General features: G+C 45.4%; 1 protein-coding gene and 1 long non-coding RNA gene across 10 annotated transcripts in view; one reads left to right on the forward strand and one right to left on the reverse strand.

Moving 5' to 3' along the window:
* Positions 1–11,591, forward strand: part of TNKS1BP1 (tankyrase 1 binding protein 1) — a 37,910-nt gene extending 26,319 nt beyond the window's left edge. For all 9 annotated transcript variants that reach the window (XM_081938806.1, XM_081938808.1, XM_081938811.1 and 6 more), the window contains 4 exons: positions 176–309; positions 604–755; positions 7,980–8,058; positions 11,150–11,591. In XM_081938806.1, the coding sequence (XP_081794932.1) occupies positions 176–309; positions 604–755; positions 7,980–8,040 (347 nt within the window). In that variant the 3' untranslated portion in view covers positions 8,041–8,058; positions 11,150–11,591. The remainder of the gene's footprint in view (positions 1–175; positions 310–603; positions 756–7,979; positions 8,059–11,149) is intronic.
* The window catches only part of LOC309384881, a 435,034-nt gene that overhangs the window by 139,843 nt on the left and 277,301 nt on the right, over positions 1–17,890 (reverse strand). The window lies entirely within an intron of this gene.

Consider the following 17,890-nt stretch of genomic DNA (forward strand, 5'->3'; position numbering starts at 1 on the left):
GGAGAATTGGAGGCAAGGGATACATTTTAAAAGTAATCATAGTTTCAGATGTGCTTTGAACCTTTATTATAGGCTCCAAAATTTTACCAAGTTGTCTGGCATTGTTTTGGTTTTAGGGAGTATGCTTCATTGTGCATTAATCTTTATGGATATTTCTCTCCTCGCCCTTCCCCAGAGCCCCAGTTAGTTTCTACAGTCTCTGATGAAGAAGTCCATGAGGAGTCAAAGAGCAAGAAGTCACGAAGCTCTCCATTGTCCAAGGGGGTAAAGGTAGCCCTCTTCCCAGGCCTCAGTCCTTCAGCTTTGAAGGTAAGGTGTAAAGGGAAGTGAGGACAAAACAGAAGAAATTGGAATATATTGTCAGATTGATTTCTGGAAACTGGATTGTTAAGATCATCCCAAATTGATATCAGTTTTGCCTGCGGGATTGCGAGATTAAGGTATAAAAGGGACCGAAGCATCTGATCTCCTAAATCTGTTAAGGTGTAATGAAAGTAAGAGGATAATAATGAAGAACTGGGAGAAGAAGTTTGGGAAAGCTTGTTAGCAAAGTTTAGGAGCTTTGCTGGAGCCTGCTTGTAACTCTTTTGCTCTTGATCATAGGCTAAATTGCGAGGGAGAAACCGCTCCACTGAGGAAGGGGAACCACAAGGTGAAGTAAAGGAGGCTCCTGTACAGCGTTCTAAATCATGCAAGATGGGCAGCACTAGTGGGAAGCCTCTGGTGCTGCCACCTAAGCCAGATAAATCCTCAGGGTACGTATGGTTGTACAGGAGGAGGGGCTGGAGAATTGCAGGTAAAGGAATCCTGGAGGCTACAGAAACAAATTTGCCTTCAGTGTTCTAGGACAGCTAGCCCCAACCTTTTGGGCACTGGTTCCGTGGAGAGAGATTTTTCCGTAGACTGGAGGGGGCGTGGTTTCATGTGCTGCCTGCATCCCACGGGGCTTTCCTTATTTGCATGGCTCGGTTTCCAGCACATCATGGACTGGTGCCAGTCCACGGACCAGGGGTTGGGGACTCCTGTTCTAGGATCCTTGTGTGATAGCAAGTGATGAACATAGTACTCTGCCAGGCAGGGAATCATTTCGCCAATGATTCATTGCCAGCCCTACTGCAAGGGCAAAGTCCTTCCGCAAAGGGGCTCTTTTTAAAACTACTTTTGAGAACTACTGATGGTAAGGGTATCACAGGATATTAACTTGGAATCTCTATGCTATTTGTGAGCCATGTGTGTTTTCAGGAACTTTTTCTTATAGTTTCTTAGCTCAGTCCTTGTAGAAATTTGACTAAGTTCAATCTGGAATTCTTTGCTTAAGCTTTGCAATGTCTTGTTGTTAGTTCAAGGCCAGCACTACTTCAGAAGTTTATTCATAGTGGTGCAATTTGTCAATAATGCCACATTTCTAGGAATATTGTTAATTATGGTCTGGAGTTCGAGGGCCCGAGCCTTCTGGAAGAAAAATTAGCTTTGGATGATGATGACGATGATGATGTTTTAACTTATCCATACTCTGGTTCCACTTTATTCTGCTCTGGTTCTATATGGAATGTCACAATGAAATGCACTGAGCAACTTGGGAAAAAAAGGGTATTTAGAAATTTAGATTGATGGGCTTCTGGTGTGAGTCCTGGCTGACTTGAAGACATCTCTGCAAGCAAACAGAGATGACAGCCACTGTGTTTATGAATTTCTCCAGAGACATTGGGAGATCACCCACAAATGCGTTGAATGGCAGTTTCTCTGAGGAGACTGTAAAGCAGATTCTGAGAAATCCTCGTTTTACAAAAGAATCACACACAGAAATATATGTGTATATATGTGTATTTAGTGTATGCGTGTGTGTGCTGATTTAGATTTTGGTGCTGCCCATTATAGGGCTTTTTCTTGGAGCATGACCTTCACATGAGGGGAAAAAACAAAGGTTGCCCTTCCATATTAGAGAGAGTGGCATAGATGGGTAGTTATATCCAATAGCTTCATGCAGGTTTCTTCCTTTTAAATCTGCACAAATTCTGCAATTGCTTGTTCTCAGACTAAAAATTTAGTTTATGATGAAAGAGCTGAAACTGAATGGAACATTAGATGCATTTTTAGAACAACATTCTCCACCTGAACTTTCTCAGACTTTCTCTTTTACCGCCGAGGTCTTCTCAGTATTCTATGGTTGTCAGGGAGCACAGGGAAGATAGACTGTGTCTTTCTGTCTAGGAGCAATTCTCACTAACTGCCTCTATCCAGTATGGGTGCTGGCGGAAAGCTGCCAGCTTAAAGAGCACTGCCAACTCCTTTGCTGCCTCAGCAACAAAAAAAGAAAGCCCAGAGGGAAATAGGGAGGAACATTTCCTTTGATCTGGGTTATTAGCAGAAGAGGCTTGTGCTTCCACTGACAGTTCTCCAACCTCGCAGAGTAATCCCATACTGTGATCACAACACGGAGAGCAGAGGAACCATTCTTCTCTGCCTCCTTCCCTTTCTCTTGCCCTGCTTCTCATGCACCGGACAAGAGAGGCAGGTGAGAAGAGAGCTGTTCTATCTGGGAGAATTCGGGTGGAGGGAAGGACTGAGGCCAGCCAGATCTCTTAATGCTAACAGTTTATTGCTAACAGATTGCCAATGTGGCATTTCACTATGCTCGTGTCTCAGATAATGGCAACACTGAGACCCTGCTTGACAGCTCTTTATATATGCCGGCTGTCAAGCAGGAACCAATCAGAACCGAGTATGGCACCCCCTACTGGAACCAGGAAATTGCCACACACACCACCCCTCCATACTTAGACAGTGCATGCGTAATCAGCCAAATATGCTGGGTGGCGCCGGATCCGCCCAGGTCTTTTTGGTGCGCTGGCAGCCATTGAAGATGCAGGTGGGCTCATCCGAGCTTCAGGATTACTGGGCTGTGTTGGTTCTTGTGCCCCCACCCCCCTGGACTTGGACTTCTCACCGCTGAAGGCACTTGCGGAATCCCCGGTAAGTTCCCTGGCTGGTCACTCTCTTCTGCGACCGAGTTGTGAGGAGGTCGCCATGGGAGGTAGCAGATACCAGGATGTTGTCGAAATAAGGGACGACACCTGGTATACCCTGGAGAACCCTGGAACCACACAGATGCCAAACTGCAGGCGGTGGCACTTAAAAGCCCCCCCCTGTGAGTTACTATTGTATGGGCTTCAGCAGTTGCCTCATCGACAGGCAACTGCTGGTACGCCTGAGCTAAATCAAGCTTCGCAAAAATTGTCCCTTGGCCCAGGGAATGCAACAGATGTTGCACCACTGGGACCGGGGATGCGCTTTGTTACAACGCTAAATTCAACGAGCATTTGTAATTAGTGCACAAGGGCACAGATCCGTCTGTTTTGATGGTGTTACAATGGGGGTCTCCCATCGGGCATGATCTACAGGTTCCAGGACCCCCTGAGCTATCAGCTTTCCAAGCTCTGTGTCCACTTTTGGTTTTAACGCAAATGGAACTCTCCTAGGTTTGAACCTCCTAGGCGGGACTTGTGGGTCTAGGCTGAATGATATTGGGGTACCTGTGTACTTTCCCAGACCCTCACTAAACAGATCAGGAAACTCCTTGGCCAGCAATTCCAGTTGGGAATTGCATCCCATGTGATCGATCCCTGTCACTTTTAAACCTAACGCCTCAAACCACTCTAGTCCAAGCAACCTGGGGTGGTTCCCTTGCTCTATCACCAGTGGCAACCTGCTTCGAAACTGTTTAAAGGTAACCCTGCAGATGTAACTGCCCAATGCTGGAAGGGGTTTCCCTGGAAATCCCTGAGCCGCAATGAACAAGGCAGCAGCTGAGCCTTAAGACAATTTAGGCAGGCACCTTTTAGCTGTGCTCCAGGAGACAATTGAGACAGTTGGCCTTGTATCAACTTCCATAGGGCACGGACGTCCCTCTAACGCCACAGTGACAAACAGCTTTCCATTTGCCTTGTGAACAATTTGATCAATTGTTGTTTCCTTACCACCCTCATGAACAGAGAAACACGTTTCTCTCCTCCGAGGCTGGAATTTTGGTGGCTTGCTTGTATAAGAATTGCCTCTCACTGGGGAAGTAACTGGGGAGCTATCAACAGGCAAGGAAGCCCTGCCAACCCTAGGCAGATGCCCTCTTTCCTCATCTAAGGCAAACTGCGGATTTAAATCTGCAGTCAGCTCTGCTATGCCACATCCCCACATCCTGGGCATTTAGCTTGTCCTGACTGGGGCTTACCCTACCGACCTCTTGCTGGACCAGCCTTAAGTCAATGGACATCGTCATCAGGGCCGGCATCCCTGTAGTGAACCTCAAACTGCTTCCCAGCGGGTTGAGCGCTGGACTTTCCCTGGATCTGTTCCACCGATTTGGTAGACAATTCAATTGCTCTAGCCTCATCCAAAGCAGTCTGTAAATTCAAGTCATGTTTGACTAGGAGGTGGTGCTGAATTCGGAGGTCTTTAACACCTATAATAAGTTGCTCCAGAATGACATCATCCAGATCGTGGAAATTACAGTATAGGGTGGCTGCTCTTAAAGCCGCTACATAGTCATTGATCGACTCCCCTTCATGTTGGTTCCTCCTGTGGAACGCATGACGGGGTAGGCGCATAATGATGTTTTAATTTTGTCATCAAAACCTCCCATGACACTGTGAATGGATTGTGGTGCCACTAGAGTACCCGCAATGTTAAACATCTCCCTTCCACACAGGTTTATAAAACACGCCCTTTTCCTACTTTCTGACAGATCAGTGTAATCGTTTGCCTCTAAAAAACACTCAAAACAGTTAATACAAGAGTCCCAGGTTTCTGAGGCGGCATTAAATTCAGCGAGCGTGTTCATAGAGGCCATGCCTATCTAATAGCCGCCCTTTTCTAATTAAGGAGAAAAGAAGAAGAAAAGAAAAAAAAACAAAACCTTTTCCTCCTTCTGTCACGGTCGTTTCCCCCTTTCTTTGATTGTCTCCCTCACGAAGGTAATCAGCTCGTAGTGACTAATTTTCCCTCAGCGAGGGTTATCAGCTCTCAGTGACTGTGCTCTGAGGCAGGGACTTAATCAGCTCTTTTCTGGGCTTCGTCCTCAGTTCCGAGATCCCACCTTCGTCGCTAGTGTTCTATCTGGGAGAACTCAGGTGGAGGGAAGGACTGAGGCAAGCCAGATCTCTTAATGCTAACAGTTTATTGCTAACAGGTTGCCAACGTGGCATTTCACTATGCTCGTGTCTCAGATAATGGCAACGCTGAGACCCTGCTTGATAGCTCTTTATATATGCCGGCTGTCAAGCAGGAACCAATCAGAACCGAGTATGGCACCCCCTAGTGGAACCAGGAAACTGCCATACACAACAAGAGCCATGTTCTCTCTCTCCTGCTCTTCTTGCCTTGGGAGAAGTAGGGTGAAGTAAGCCTTTGATGTCACTTTGTTGATGCTGTGGACTGATCAGAGAACTGGCGACAAAGAAGCTGTTCGCGCCCACTCTTTCTCTTGTTCTCCTGCCACCCCTCTTGGACTTTGGTTTTAAGGGATTAAGGTTTGAACAGAAAACATGGATCCACCCAATCATTTCCAATTCTGCACCTTTTGCTGTGACAAGTTTTCCTCACTATACTCACCCTTTCAAAAATATTTTTTTTGCATGTTATAAGCTCTTGGGTATCAGTATCTTTAACATAGTACCAAAGTTCAGGATTTAGGGATTTGCCATTTGGACAATGCTTCTGTTGAAAGCCCAGCCCTGTTGTAAAATCTATAGTGTGTAACAGTGGTGATTCCTGATTACTTGTTGCCTGTAGTTGCATAGCACAAATCCCATCCCTTAAAATTATTTTTCTTATTGTCCAGAATCTAAAAGCCATGCTTTATAAGTATGTCTTTTTATTTATCTTTTTCCATCTATCTTTCTTTTCTAAACTCTATCTAATGATTCTCCTTTTCAAATTTTTATATGTCCTCTCACTTGTTCTAGGAGGGGAAACTGGCAGAACTGTTGTCATTTTAGTGATCCATTATTGAACCAATGAAACAGAGTTTTTTTTTTAAAAAAGAGAGAGATCCACCATTTTGCAAGTCCACTGGCCAAACAAACAACAAGCATACAAACACCAATCCAGCAAAGGAAAGTACTTTCAAGTGGGAGATGGCAGGTTTAGCAGCTCAGGATGAAATAGGCATAGTGGGCAGAATCAGTGACTGCAGGGAGGGTGGTGTTTCTGCCATAGCAAAATTAAAGTGATGGCATTTACCCACAGTGAACTGAAGCAGAGCAGGCGGACAGCTTAATCACACTTCTGCCAGGAGAAGTCAGAAAACATCCTTTGGATGCAGAGAAAGACAAGACAAGCAGTGTTTGCCTTTATGGAGAGCTGGGGCTGGATTGAGGTTGACTTGGTTTCTTCCTGTTCTTGAGAAATGGTTGGTGGGCCGCTAATGTGCAGAGCCAGTTTGGTGTAGTGTTTAAGGTACTAGTTTAGAAACCAGGAGACTGTAAGTTCTAGGCCTGTCTTGGGCACAGAGCCAGCTGTGTGACCTTGGTCAGTCATTCTCTTCAGCTCTAGGAGGGAGGCAATGGCAGACCACTTCCGAAAACCCTTGCCAAGAAAACTTCAAGGATTTGTTGCCAGGAGTCAACACTGATTGAAGGCACGAAAAATAAATGGCAGAGGACATTAGGCCTCAAAGGGCGTGTTTGGTTTCTTCATTGTCTGCCTTTCAGAAAGTAGATTGCTTTAGAGAGCGTTCACAAATCAAGTTTTTCATTAAGTTGTTGCTTTGATTTATTTTATTGATCGCTGTTTATGGTTTGTATTATTATACTGGGCTTTATTATAAGTCCCTTCAGTATGCTTTAGTAAACAAGGGTGGAAAAGAAATACATATAAATGTTATCATATTTTTGTTCAGCCTGCACTGGAATGTCTGCGTAGATGACATACTGAATGTTCTTTCTAGAGGTACTTCCTTGGTTACTAGATCAATATTTGAAAACTATTTTCTGAAGAGAGGAGAGATAGGGTGGAGTGGAATGAAGGGTCCATTTGTGCATTTATGTTGCGTGAAAAGAAAAATCTACACGTGCTCAAGCTTGCTTATTAGTTTTCACACTTATTAGTTTTCTGTTAATTTTGTATTTTCCATCAATAACAGAAGAGAAAAATATAATAACCAAGTAAGAAGGATAAAAAACAAAGAACAGTGGAGAGAGCAAAATGAAATAAACTGGAATATACCAAAAATTATAATTAAAGATAGCATATAACTAAAGCAAATGTGAGAGCCAGTTTGGTGTAGTGATTAAGCCATTAGGCCAGAAATGGTGACTTCTAGTCCCACCTTAGGCACAAAGCCTAAGAAAAAATTTAATTAGGTTGCATCTTCTATCCAGAATGGCCTAGAACAGTGGTGGCTAACCTTTTTCATTACCGAGTGCCGACCTGCGTGCCGGAAATAGCATGCAAACCCATCCTGCGAGGAATGCGCGGCCTTGCTGGCCTTCACACATGTGGGAGTGCTGAAACCCAGAAGAGCAGCGTTCCATCGTGCATGCATGTGCCAGCACCCAAATTTCTGGTGCAGGCGGGTGCCCAACAAATAGCTGGCCATTGTGTATGCATGCAACAGAAACCCAGAAGTTATGCGCGCCGTAACACTGCTCTTCTGGATTTCAGCACTTCCATGCACATGAAGGCCAGCTGGCCGGTGCACCTGTCTGCACAGGAACATGGAAGAGGAGCCAGCGAGGCTACGCATCCCATGCGGAATGGCTCTGTGTGCCGTTTCCGGCACACGTGCCATAGGTTCGCTACCATGGGCCTAGAATCTTTCCACCAAAGTTAAAACAATCTTCTTAGTTGCTGCCCATGAACTGTAAATCAAGTTCTTCATTCTTGGATGGGTTCTACATTTTTATAATATAATTGAACATTACATTCACATGGTGGCCCTTATTTTTTTCCCATGCTTATTTTTTTAAACGTTTTCTGATTTTCAGATCTGAAAGTTCCTCACCCAACTGGCTGCAGGTTCTGAAGCTGAAAAAGAAGAAAAGTTGAAATCCAACCAACCTTCAGGCAAGTGTCTCGGGAGGAGATTTGAATCTGCCTTCCCAAGAAGGCATTCGATCCTGCAGCTTTGCAGTGGAATCATACTGCACACTTGGGCATTTTGGTTCTGCAGCTGCAAATAACGTTTGTGGAATTTGGCAGCTGGTCCAGAGTTCCCACGGCGAAATGCTTATGGCTGCTCTTAAGACCTGCAATTGCTGTCCCTAAGGAAGATCAGGCACTTAAACTCCAACATTCTTCATGGCTGACATGTTTGGACAAGCCGTAAGAGTATCTGTTAGATTTCTGAATTGCCATTATTCATAAATCCTAAATTATCTCTTCCGTGTGCTTCATCACATTCTGACTTGAGATACATTTGCAGCATCAATAAGTTTTTATTAACATTCCATAGTTGAGATTGCAGTTTGCTTTTTAAATGAATTGATGCTGGGGGAATATTTGCATCCTCTGATGTAACGTAGCAATGTGAATTGGGTTAGGTTTTTTTTTGCTGCCCCTGGGCTCATCAGAGATAATGTTCTGGGCAAAAGTTTGCACTGTCTGTATTCTCCTCTGTCTTTTAATAAAACAGTGCTGTGAGATTGGGCTTCTCATATATTTCAATATTTTGTTCTGATGGAAGCCCAGAATTACTAGAGGACAAATTCTTTTCTTAGAATTGCTTGAATGGAAGAAGACTGCGCTAGTAAATTATTTTACATATGCATTGCAGCTGTGCCTAGGATGGCACTCCTGCATCCTAAATAGGTATATTAGCCTTGGGTTTCATTATGTTTTTGTTCTTGCTTGTTGGAATCTCAGCAGTCAGGCCTCCGCTTTTCTTTTACCGGCAGCCAGATATCGGTATCCATATCTTGGCAGAATTGAGCCATGGTGACATTTGCAGACCCTCTTTGCGATTTTTCTTTGTGAATAGCCTGGGTAAAAAACAATCCTGGCGCTCATCATATGATGTGACCCAAAGGAGATGTGCTTTGAAAAATAGTTCTGCAAGAATCCGCGTTCTGCTGCTTTATGCAGTTATTACATTATCATTCTCTACCATGGAAATGCATGAATAATGTCCTCCAGTGCAGAGTGGCCTGATAAATCATCCTGTATTTTACTTCTTTGATTGACTCACTTTTGATTGAATTTTCATGCTAGTGGGTTTTCCAGTTAAGTCAGTTCCTGCCAAAGCACCCATTTAATAGTACTAGCAGTAACAGTAGCAATAATAGGAATAAAATGTTGCCAAATTGTAACTGAATCTTGAATGAGAATGCCAGGAGCTCACAAGATGGCAGTAATTTCAGTTAGCATGGTCTTGTGCTAAAATATTTTGAGGTGGTGTTTGGGGAGCAGAGTCTGAAAAAGTCAATAGCCCTTGATTTAAATGGTTTTGTTGCAGAATCTTTTTCTGTAGTAGCCCTTGTCCCAAATCAAATCAAATCAAATCAAATTTTATTTCATTAGCCGCAACCCTCTCCCGAAGGACTCGGGGCGGCGTACAGTCAAAAAGATAAAATACATATAGGACACACATACATACGAAAAAACAAGGACAATTACATTTGTGCATGGAGGAGAGTAGACCTGCAAGTGAAAGACAATAAACACAGCTAAAAACACAGTTAAAACACAGTTTAAAATCCCCTAAATAAAATTGCTGAATTAAAAACCCCTCAGGAGCGTAACGAAGTTATGGTTGGGCCAGGCCAGATATTTGAAAAAGGTGGGTCTTGAGCTTAACACGGAAGGAGCGGAGGTCTGTAGTGGTCCTAATATCCGGGGGGAGGTCATTCCACAGGGCTGGGCCCGCCACAGAGAAGGCTCTGCTCCTGGGCGCCGCCCCATGACATTGTCTAGTGGACGGCACCTGGAGAAGTCCCTCTCTGTGCGAGCGAATAGGTCGTAGGGATGTATGGGGCAGAATACGGTCCCGGAGGTAACTAGGTCCTGAGCCATGGAGCGCTTTAAAGATCGTAATCAAAACCTTGAAACGCACTCGATAGACCACAGGAAGCCAGTGCAGCTCGCGCAGGTGTGGTGTCACGTGGGAGTACCTGGTGCTCCCCATAATCACCCGCGCGGCCGCATTCTGGACCAACTGTAGTCTCCGAGTGCATTTCAAGGGAAGCCCCATGTAGAGAGCGTTACAGTAGTCCAGGCGAGACGTCACCAGCGCATGGGTGACTGTGCGTAGAGCGTCCCGGTCCAATAGGGGGCGCAATTGGCGCACCAGGCGAACCTGATGGAACGCCCCCCTGGCCACAGCTGTCACATGTTCATCCATGGACAGCTTGGCATCCAGGAGGACGCCCAAATTGCGCGCCCGCTCCACGGGGGCAAGTTGAATGCCCCCAATGGCCAGAGATGGAATTATCTGGTTGAACCGGGGAGCCGGAACCCACAGCCACTCCGTCTTGGAAGGGTTGAGCCTGAGTCGGTTGTCATCCATCCAGACCCGTACGGCTTCCACACACCGGGACATCACCAAATGTACTGCACAAGATCTGACATGATGCACAGCTGAAAAGAGATTTAAAAAGTCACCATGCTACAATTAAGTTGTTCCAGAGAGTGTGCTGGTTTACATGGGAGGCTAAACATATAGGTAGGTAGGTAGGTAGGTAGGTAGGTAGGTAGGTAGGTAGAGAGGGGAGGGGGGGAGAGAAAGAAAGAAAGAAAGAAAGAAAGAAAGAAAGAAAGGAAAGAAAGAAAAAAGAAAGAAAGAAAGAAAGAAAGAAAGAAAGAAAGAAAATAATTAATTCTTTATTGGACAAGGAATAAAGGAATTGGGCACACAAGGAATTTGTCTTTGGTGCCTATGCTCTCAGTGTATATAAAGAGACAAGATACATTCGTCAAGAATCATAAGGTACAGCACTTAATGATAGTCGTAGGGTACAAATAAGCAATCAGGAAACAATATCAGTATAAATTTTAAGGATACAAGCAGCAAAGTTAGAGCCCTGCAGTCATAAGTGGGAGGAAATTGGTGATAGGAATGATTTGCCCATGAGCTGGAGTCAATGATTTGTCATAATTTGTGTGGGTGGGATGGAGTGCCTGCCAATTTTTGTAATCCTTGTCATTTTTTTTATTGTTGCAGATGTGCTGTCCTACTTCTGGGGCCTTAACAGCAGATGTTCTGGTCAGCATTTTATGGGTTAGAGACGGAGTTCCCATCTAACATCTTGGAAGGATTTGGGGGAGGGAAGGGATTTGTGGGAAGAGGGAGGATGAAGCACATTTATGCACTTTGTATCTCATTCACTCACTCATGCATATGGCAGTCAATTCTCTTTGCCATTATATTTCCCTTTTTTTCCCCTTTCCCCCTTCTCATGTTCCATATAATTTTATGATTTTTTTTTTGTAATCAAAATGCTTGGCACTAGCTCCTTTTCTTTCACACTAAGATAGGGAGGCAAGACAAGAAAGTGAGGCTTTCGCTCTCTCTGCTGCCATATATTGCATTTCAGACAAAGAGGAAAAGATTGTTTCCCCTTCAGTCACTTGAAACAAATAAAGGTTTTATGGCTGCTGTCGTATTTGCTTAAATGTAATCCTCTGATCTGTCTCCAGAGCCAACCTTGTTACTTGGCAACATGGTCTAGAGCTGGGCGGGCTTATAGCAAAATGCTGGTCGGAGGGTGTTTTCCTTTTGTGGATGAAATGGTATGCTCTGTGTGTGTGTGTGTGTGTGTGTGTGTAGATAGATTAAGAATAGATAAATAAATAAATCTTAAAGCACAGGGCAGGCTGTTTTGGTTGTTGGGAGTTTAGGAGGAATGTCTTTTGAGTTACTGAAAGAGCTTTCACTATAGTGAATATTTAATCTGGGAGGAGATTGACATACCTCTTGCAGGTATTTGAAGGATGTAGAAGTACATCAAAAGAACTGTTACACTCTCGATCAAATTGCATACTTGTTTCCTGTTCTTGGGAAAAGACACTTTTGAAGCCTGAGGGCACCAACACCTGCACTGTCAGCTGATGTCAGTGTGCGTACACACCCACATACCCAGTCCCTCTCCCATATATGCACATTTCGACCCAAAAGTACAGTCTCCTGTCGCCACAGTAATAGGTGTACACTATCTCAGGCAACATCCTCATTTATGCACACCTACGCCTTAAAAGCCACTCATGCATCTAGGGAAGAAAAAATAAACCTTGATAGGTCAAAGGCACCTTGAATAAAACTGTGAGATCTATGTTTGCTACAAGATCTTTGTGTGTTCTAGTTTGCTGCAAATAAGATTGGAGGAATAATTTGGGTGCTGGCTGGAAGCCTAGTGGATGCAGATGCACTGAAGGGGGGCACTTCATGGCTAAACAAACCCGTTCTCCAAGAATCTTGGGTAGCCAAAAGATATTTCACTTTCACTGGAGGGACATTTAAGCAGTCTTCCCAAAACCTAGGGGTTTACAGAAGTCTAAAAAGTTTAGTAAATTAAAAGCCTAACATCGAAGGAACTCGGCTAGATAGATTTGAGCATACTGGAAGGAGGTGTGGCTGGCTGGTTGGTTATGACCTGACCCTGGGGTACGTCACATTGCAAGTTGTTTTCTTTTTTGCAAATTCCATTATCTTTGCGTAATCCTTCTCTGGACTAAGGTTTACAAAAGAGCTCGGCCTTGTAGATTCCACTTTTCGAAGAAGAACTTTGCTGAGTTTTATTTTGATTGAGCACCTGATCGTTGATTCATAATATTTATTCAATAAAGTACTTAATGAACAGGTGCTTGATGCTTTAAATAAACAACCAGCACTGTAGATGGATGCATGGATAGATGCACAAATAAACAATGTGTGGTTGATTCAAGAGTAGCCTGGTGTGAGGGACAACTCTTGTGGCTGAATCAGCCAAGGAATTGCTGGTAAGTACATGTGATAGACACATTTTTTAAAATGTGCATTTGTGAACAAACACTGACTTTCCTGTGTGCTTCCTGGATTTTTATCTAGGGATGTAATTCCATAATCACGATATAAACAGGGACTCAATATATTACATTACACAAGAAACCAGATCCTTAGTGTAAGCATGGTAGCCAACTTTGAAATGTATTTGTACATTTTATGAAATTTTGTTGTTTCCTCTCAATAGTGTTTGTGTGGTGGGACGCAGTGGCTCAGTGGCTAAGACATTGAGTTTGTTGATCAGAAAGTTCGGCAGTTCGGCAGTTCGAATCCCTAGTGCCATGTAATGGAGTGAGCTCCCGTTACTTGTCCCAGCTTCTGCCAAACTAGCAGTTTAAAAGCATGTAAAAATGCAAGTAGAAAAATAGGAATTACCTTTGGTGGGAAGGTAACAGTGTTCCGTGCGTCTTCGGCATTTAGTCATGCCAGCCACATGACCATGGAGATGTCTTTGGACAGCACTGGCTCTTCGGCTTTGAAACGGAGATTGGCACTGCCCCCTAGAGTCGGGAATGACTAGCACATATGTGCGAGGGGAACATTTACATTTAGTGTTTGTGTATATGACCTCCTAAACTGGGAATATTAGTACTGTCGGAAATAGGGCATGCTCTGTTGATCCTACCTATCTTATTCGAGGATGCCAATTGAATTCTTATGTATGGTTTTTAAAATGATATCTGTGTACATCTGACTCGGAATTGACCGGCTTAATGACTGCCATGAAGAATACTGAACTTTGGTTCCTGTATATCATCATTTTTCATCTGTTCAACTTGGGAAAAAGAAATATGGCTGAGAGATAACTTTTGTTTCTATTTTGCCCTTATTTTTAAATGAAGGTGGGGTGGAGTTCCATATTGCAGCATCCATCTTATTGCTTGCTTCTTTCTGTATGCTCTTTCTGAGTGGTGGGTTTTACCTGCAACTGTGATTTCAACCAGCAGAGGCCACTGCTGTACTTGCTAAACTAAGAGCAAATAAGTCTTGCTCTGCATTTAGGGAATGCAAACAGACGAATTAGTGGTGAGAGCAAAAGGAGGTCCACTTGAAGAGAAAAAAGGCTAAAGCAACAGCCCAAATTTTGGGGTTTAAATAGAAAATACTTGTTAATGTATTCTCTTAACATCTTGTGCCAGACACCAAAACAACATTATTAAAAAGGGAATTAAGTTGAAGTGTTAATAACACGTTAGCAGGGAACCAACCAAATAAGAGTGGTCCAGATGGATGGGAATGGTAGTCTCTTATTCAACCTATGAGATTGTATGGAATCATTTCAGAATCTACATCTTTATTTTTCAATGAAAGCTCATGGAAATCCCAAGCAATTATGCCCAATTTAAATTTGCAATAATGATCTGAGCTTGTATTTCCACCCATCACTATAACCAATATTAATAGTTACCAGTTGTATTTACCCACAAAGCCTCAATTTCCCTATCTAAAGAATATTGTTTTCTCCATTTGAACACTTCATAACTTAATAAATCCTACCAGAGTTAAAATTGTTGCACTAGCTTTTTGAATGCCATTGAAGTCCTACCAGTATTATTTTCTTCCTTCCAGGGGGCATTTTCTGAAAAATGCTGTATAGACTTCGGCGTTCTAGTTAACAGTTTTTGCCTTCAGTCTTGTGCCTTTGCTCCACAGAATTTCCTGCAGGGTTCATGCTGGAATCTCTGCAGGGATTTCCAGATGAAATATGAGAAATGGCATCACAGATGTATGACAGATATGACCATATGGAGGCATGATTGTTAGGCATCAGGGTCAGTGAATTTCTGTTCTCGTCAGAGGAAAACACTAGTCCACCAAGGGCAGTGATGGTGAACCTTTTTGGCATCGCGTGCCAAAAGCGGGGGGAGCGCAGGGGAGTCGTGCCATATCCATAATCCTACGTGTGCGACCATGTGCGCACACAACCCCCCCCCCATGTGCATGCAAACGCTACACTCTTTTGAGTCCACGATGATCTCATAGTTCACCCTCTCCAGGCTCCAGAGACTTTCTAGGAGCCTGGGGAGGGCAAAAATGGCCTTCCTGACCTCCCCCCAGGCCCTCCGGAGGCTTCCAGCACCTTCCACTTGCACCTGCAGTGCCTGCTGCTCCCCGCTGCCTTCAGAGGCAACAGAGGCAAATGCTACTCTTGGTGGGGTGGCTGTGCTCATGTGGTCCTGGTCCGAAGCCTCATGACCCCACCCCACCCCACCCTGGCTGAGCCAAGCGTGGCTCAACTGCACTGGGAGGCACCTGGCAACACCAGCGGTCTGCTTGGTGGCCGGCGGGCGGTTGCAAGTGCAATGCCCCTGATGTCCAGTGCCTTCCACCAGCACAGAAAGGATGTGCGGTGGGGAAACAGGTTCCCGGGGTGGCGGGGGGTAAAAGAGATTGGGGCGGCGGCGGGGCATTTTCCCATTTGCCACAGGAGCAGCCCTGGGCTGAAGCGCCTCACCGGGCATTTTCATTCTGAGAGAGGTGGAGCTTCCCTGAAATCTCCCTCCATGGACTTGAGGGGAAAGCCCCCCTTTCCCCCCCTTCTCAAATTGCAGGAGAGCGGCACATCTCAACAAGTGGCTGAGCTCGCCGGCTAGCTGGAGAGACTAATCTGCCAATGAATCCTAATAGTAGCTTTGGCCCGTCTCCCTCCCTTCCTCCCTCTTGCTAGGCACGCCGTGATTAGAGAGGGAGAAAGAGGGGGCTTTCCCCCCTCAGGTCCACGGAGGGAGCAGTACTGGGCTGAGGTGTGGGGAGCTTTGCTTTTCATTTTCACTGACACGGGGATAATAACTCTTGACAGTTTTGCAAAAAGTCATGGCAAAACTTCAAGAGTGTTTTGCAGATTTCAGCCCAGCCTCTCCTTTCAAGCTCAAAGCAGAGGATGATTAAAAAGATACAATTGAATAAACGTATGTATTGCTGTAGGTATTTTAAAAAGGAGTCGGGCGTTGAAGGGGCTCTGAACAGAGTGTTTGACTCAGAGGGGGAAAATATTGAGTTCTTTTCAAGGTAACTTGAGAGCAACGGCTGCACTAGAAACTGAATGCTTTGCACAGATTGTAGAGAAGGAAGAGGAAGAAAACAAAGCAAAGCTCCCTATGCCTCGGCCCAGCGCTGCTTCCTCTGTGGACTTGAGGGGGGAAAAGCCCCCACCTCTTTTCCCCCTTCTCAAATCATGGTGTACCTGGTGAGAGAGGGAGGGAGAGTGTGCACCATCTCCGATTAGCTCTCCATACTTGGCTTCTCACCTCTGCGGCCAGCGCTTTGCGCCCAGCCGGTGCATGGGTCATCACGGCGCTTGAGCGAAGAAATCCATGCAGTCCAAGCGAGCCAGAGAGAGAGAGCGCACCTGTTTGCCCACCTGCCTGCTGGATCGAGGCTATGATTAGAGTTCATTGGTGGATTAGTCTCTCCAGCTATCTGGCGCGCTCGGCAACTTGTTGAGAGGTGCCGCTCTCCCTCAATTTGAGAAGGGGGAAAAAGGGGGGCTTTCCCCTCAAGTCCATGGAGGGAGATTTCAGGGAAGCTCCAAATGCCCAGCGGTGTGCTTCAACCCAGCGCTGCTCCTGCAGCAAACAGGAGAAACTCCCCCTCCCACTAGTCCGATATTTCTCTCTCACACACACCTTCAGGAATCACCTTCCCTACCGCACACCCTTTCTGTGCCTTTCTCCCATGGAGGAGGACATTCTGCTTCCTAGCTCAGAAGCCAGCCGTGGGCGGGGGAAGCCGGGCAGGTGCGATGGTAATGGGGAGAAGGTTAGCGTGTGCCCATCCGCTCCCAACACCTCCGCCAGCTCAGGGCAGCTGACTCATGTATGAGCCGAGGCTGCGGAGAGCCCCCTGCGTGTTGAGAACCGGTTCCAGCTCCCCCCACCCACCCGTCTGCACATCATCAAGATGAAGAGCGAGAGGAGGAATTCTGGGAGTTGAAGTCCACAAGTCTTAAAGCTGTCAAGTTTGAACACCCCTGGGGGGTTTTTCTAAAGGGTTAGGGGTGCAAGTGTCTTGTAACTTGACAGCTTTAAGACTTGCACACTTCAATAATAAATAAATATAATAAATATTTATTTCTTAGCCGCACCCTCTCCCGAAGGACTCGGGGCGGCGTACAATGAAACATATGAAATAAATATGTGGACAAAACAAACATATAACAGAGACATATACCGAGACATACACAAGGAGGAGGTCGGCTGATGAATAAAAAACAATTAGAATACAGTGATTAAAAAACCCCTAAATAATTAAATATAATTAAAATACCCAATTAAAAACCCGTCAGGAGCGATATGGTTAGATCAAAGTTGAGCCAGGCCAGCTACTTGGAATAGGTGGGTCTTAAGCTTAATACGAAAGGAGCGGAGGTCAGAGGTATTCCTAATATCCGGAGGGAGGTCATTCCACAGGGCTGGGCCCGCCACAGAGAAGGCTCTACTCCTAGGCGCCGCCCCCCGACACTGTCTAGTGGACGGCACCTGGAGGAGGCCCTCTCTGTGCAAGCGGATTGGTCGCAGGGATGTATGGGGCAGAATACGATCCCGCAAGTAACTAGGTCCTGAGCCATGGAGCGCTTTAAAGATTGTTATCAAAACCTTGAAACGCACCCGATAGACCACAGGAAGCCAGTGCAGCTCGCGCAGGAACGGTGTCACATGGGAGTACCTAGTACTCCCCATAATTACCCGCGCGGCTGCGTTCTGGACCAACTGTAGCCTCCGGGTGCATTTCAAGGGAAGCCCCATGTAGAGAGCGTTACAGTAGTCCAAGCGAGACGTCACCAGCGCATGAGTGACTGTGCGTAAGGCGTCCCGGTCCAGTAGGGGGCGCAATTGGCGCACCAGGCGAACCTGGTGGAACGCCCCCCTTGCCACGGCTGTCACATGGTCATCCATGGACAGCCGGGCATCCAGGAGGACGCCC

This window comes from Natrix helvetica, assembly GCF_964273705.1.
Source record: "Natrix helvetica genome assembly, chromosome: 1".
NCBI classification, from domain to species: domain Eukaryota; kingdom Metazoa; phylum Chordata; class Lepidosauria; order Squamata; family Natricidae; genus Natrix; species Natrix helvetica.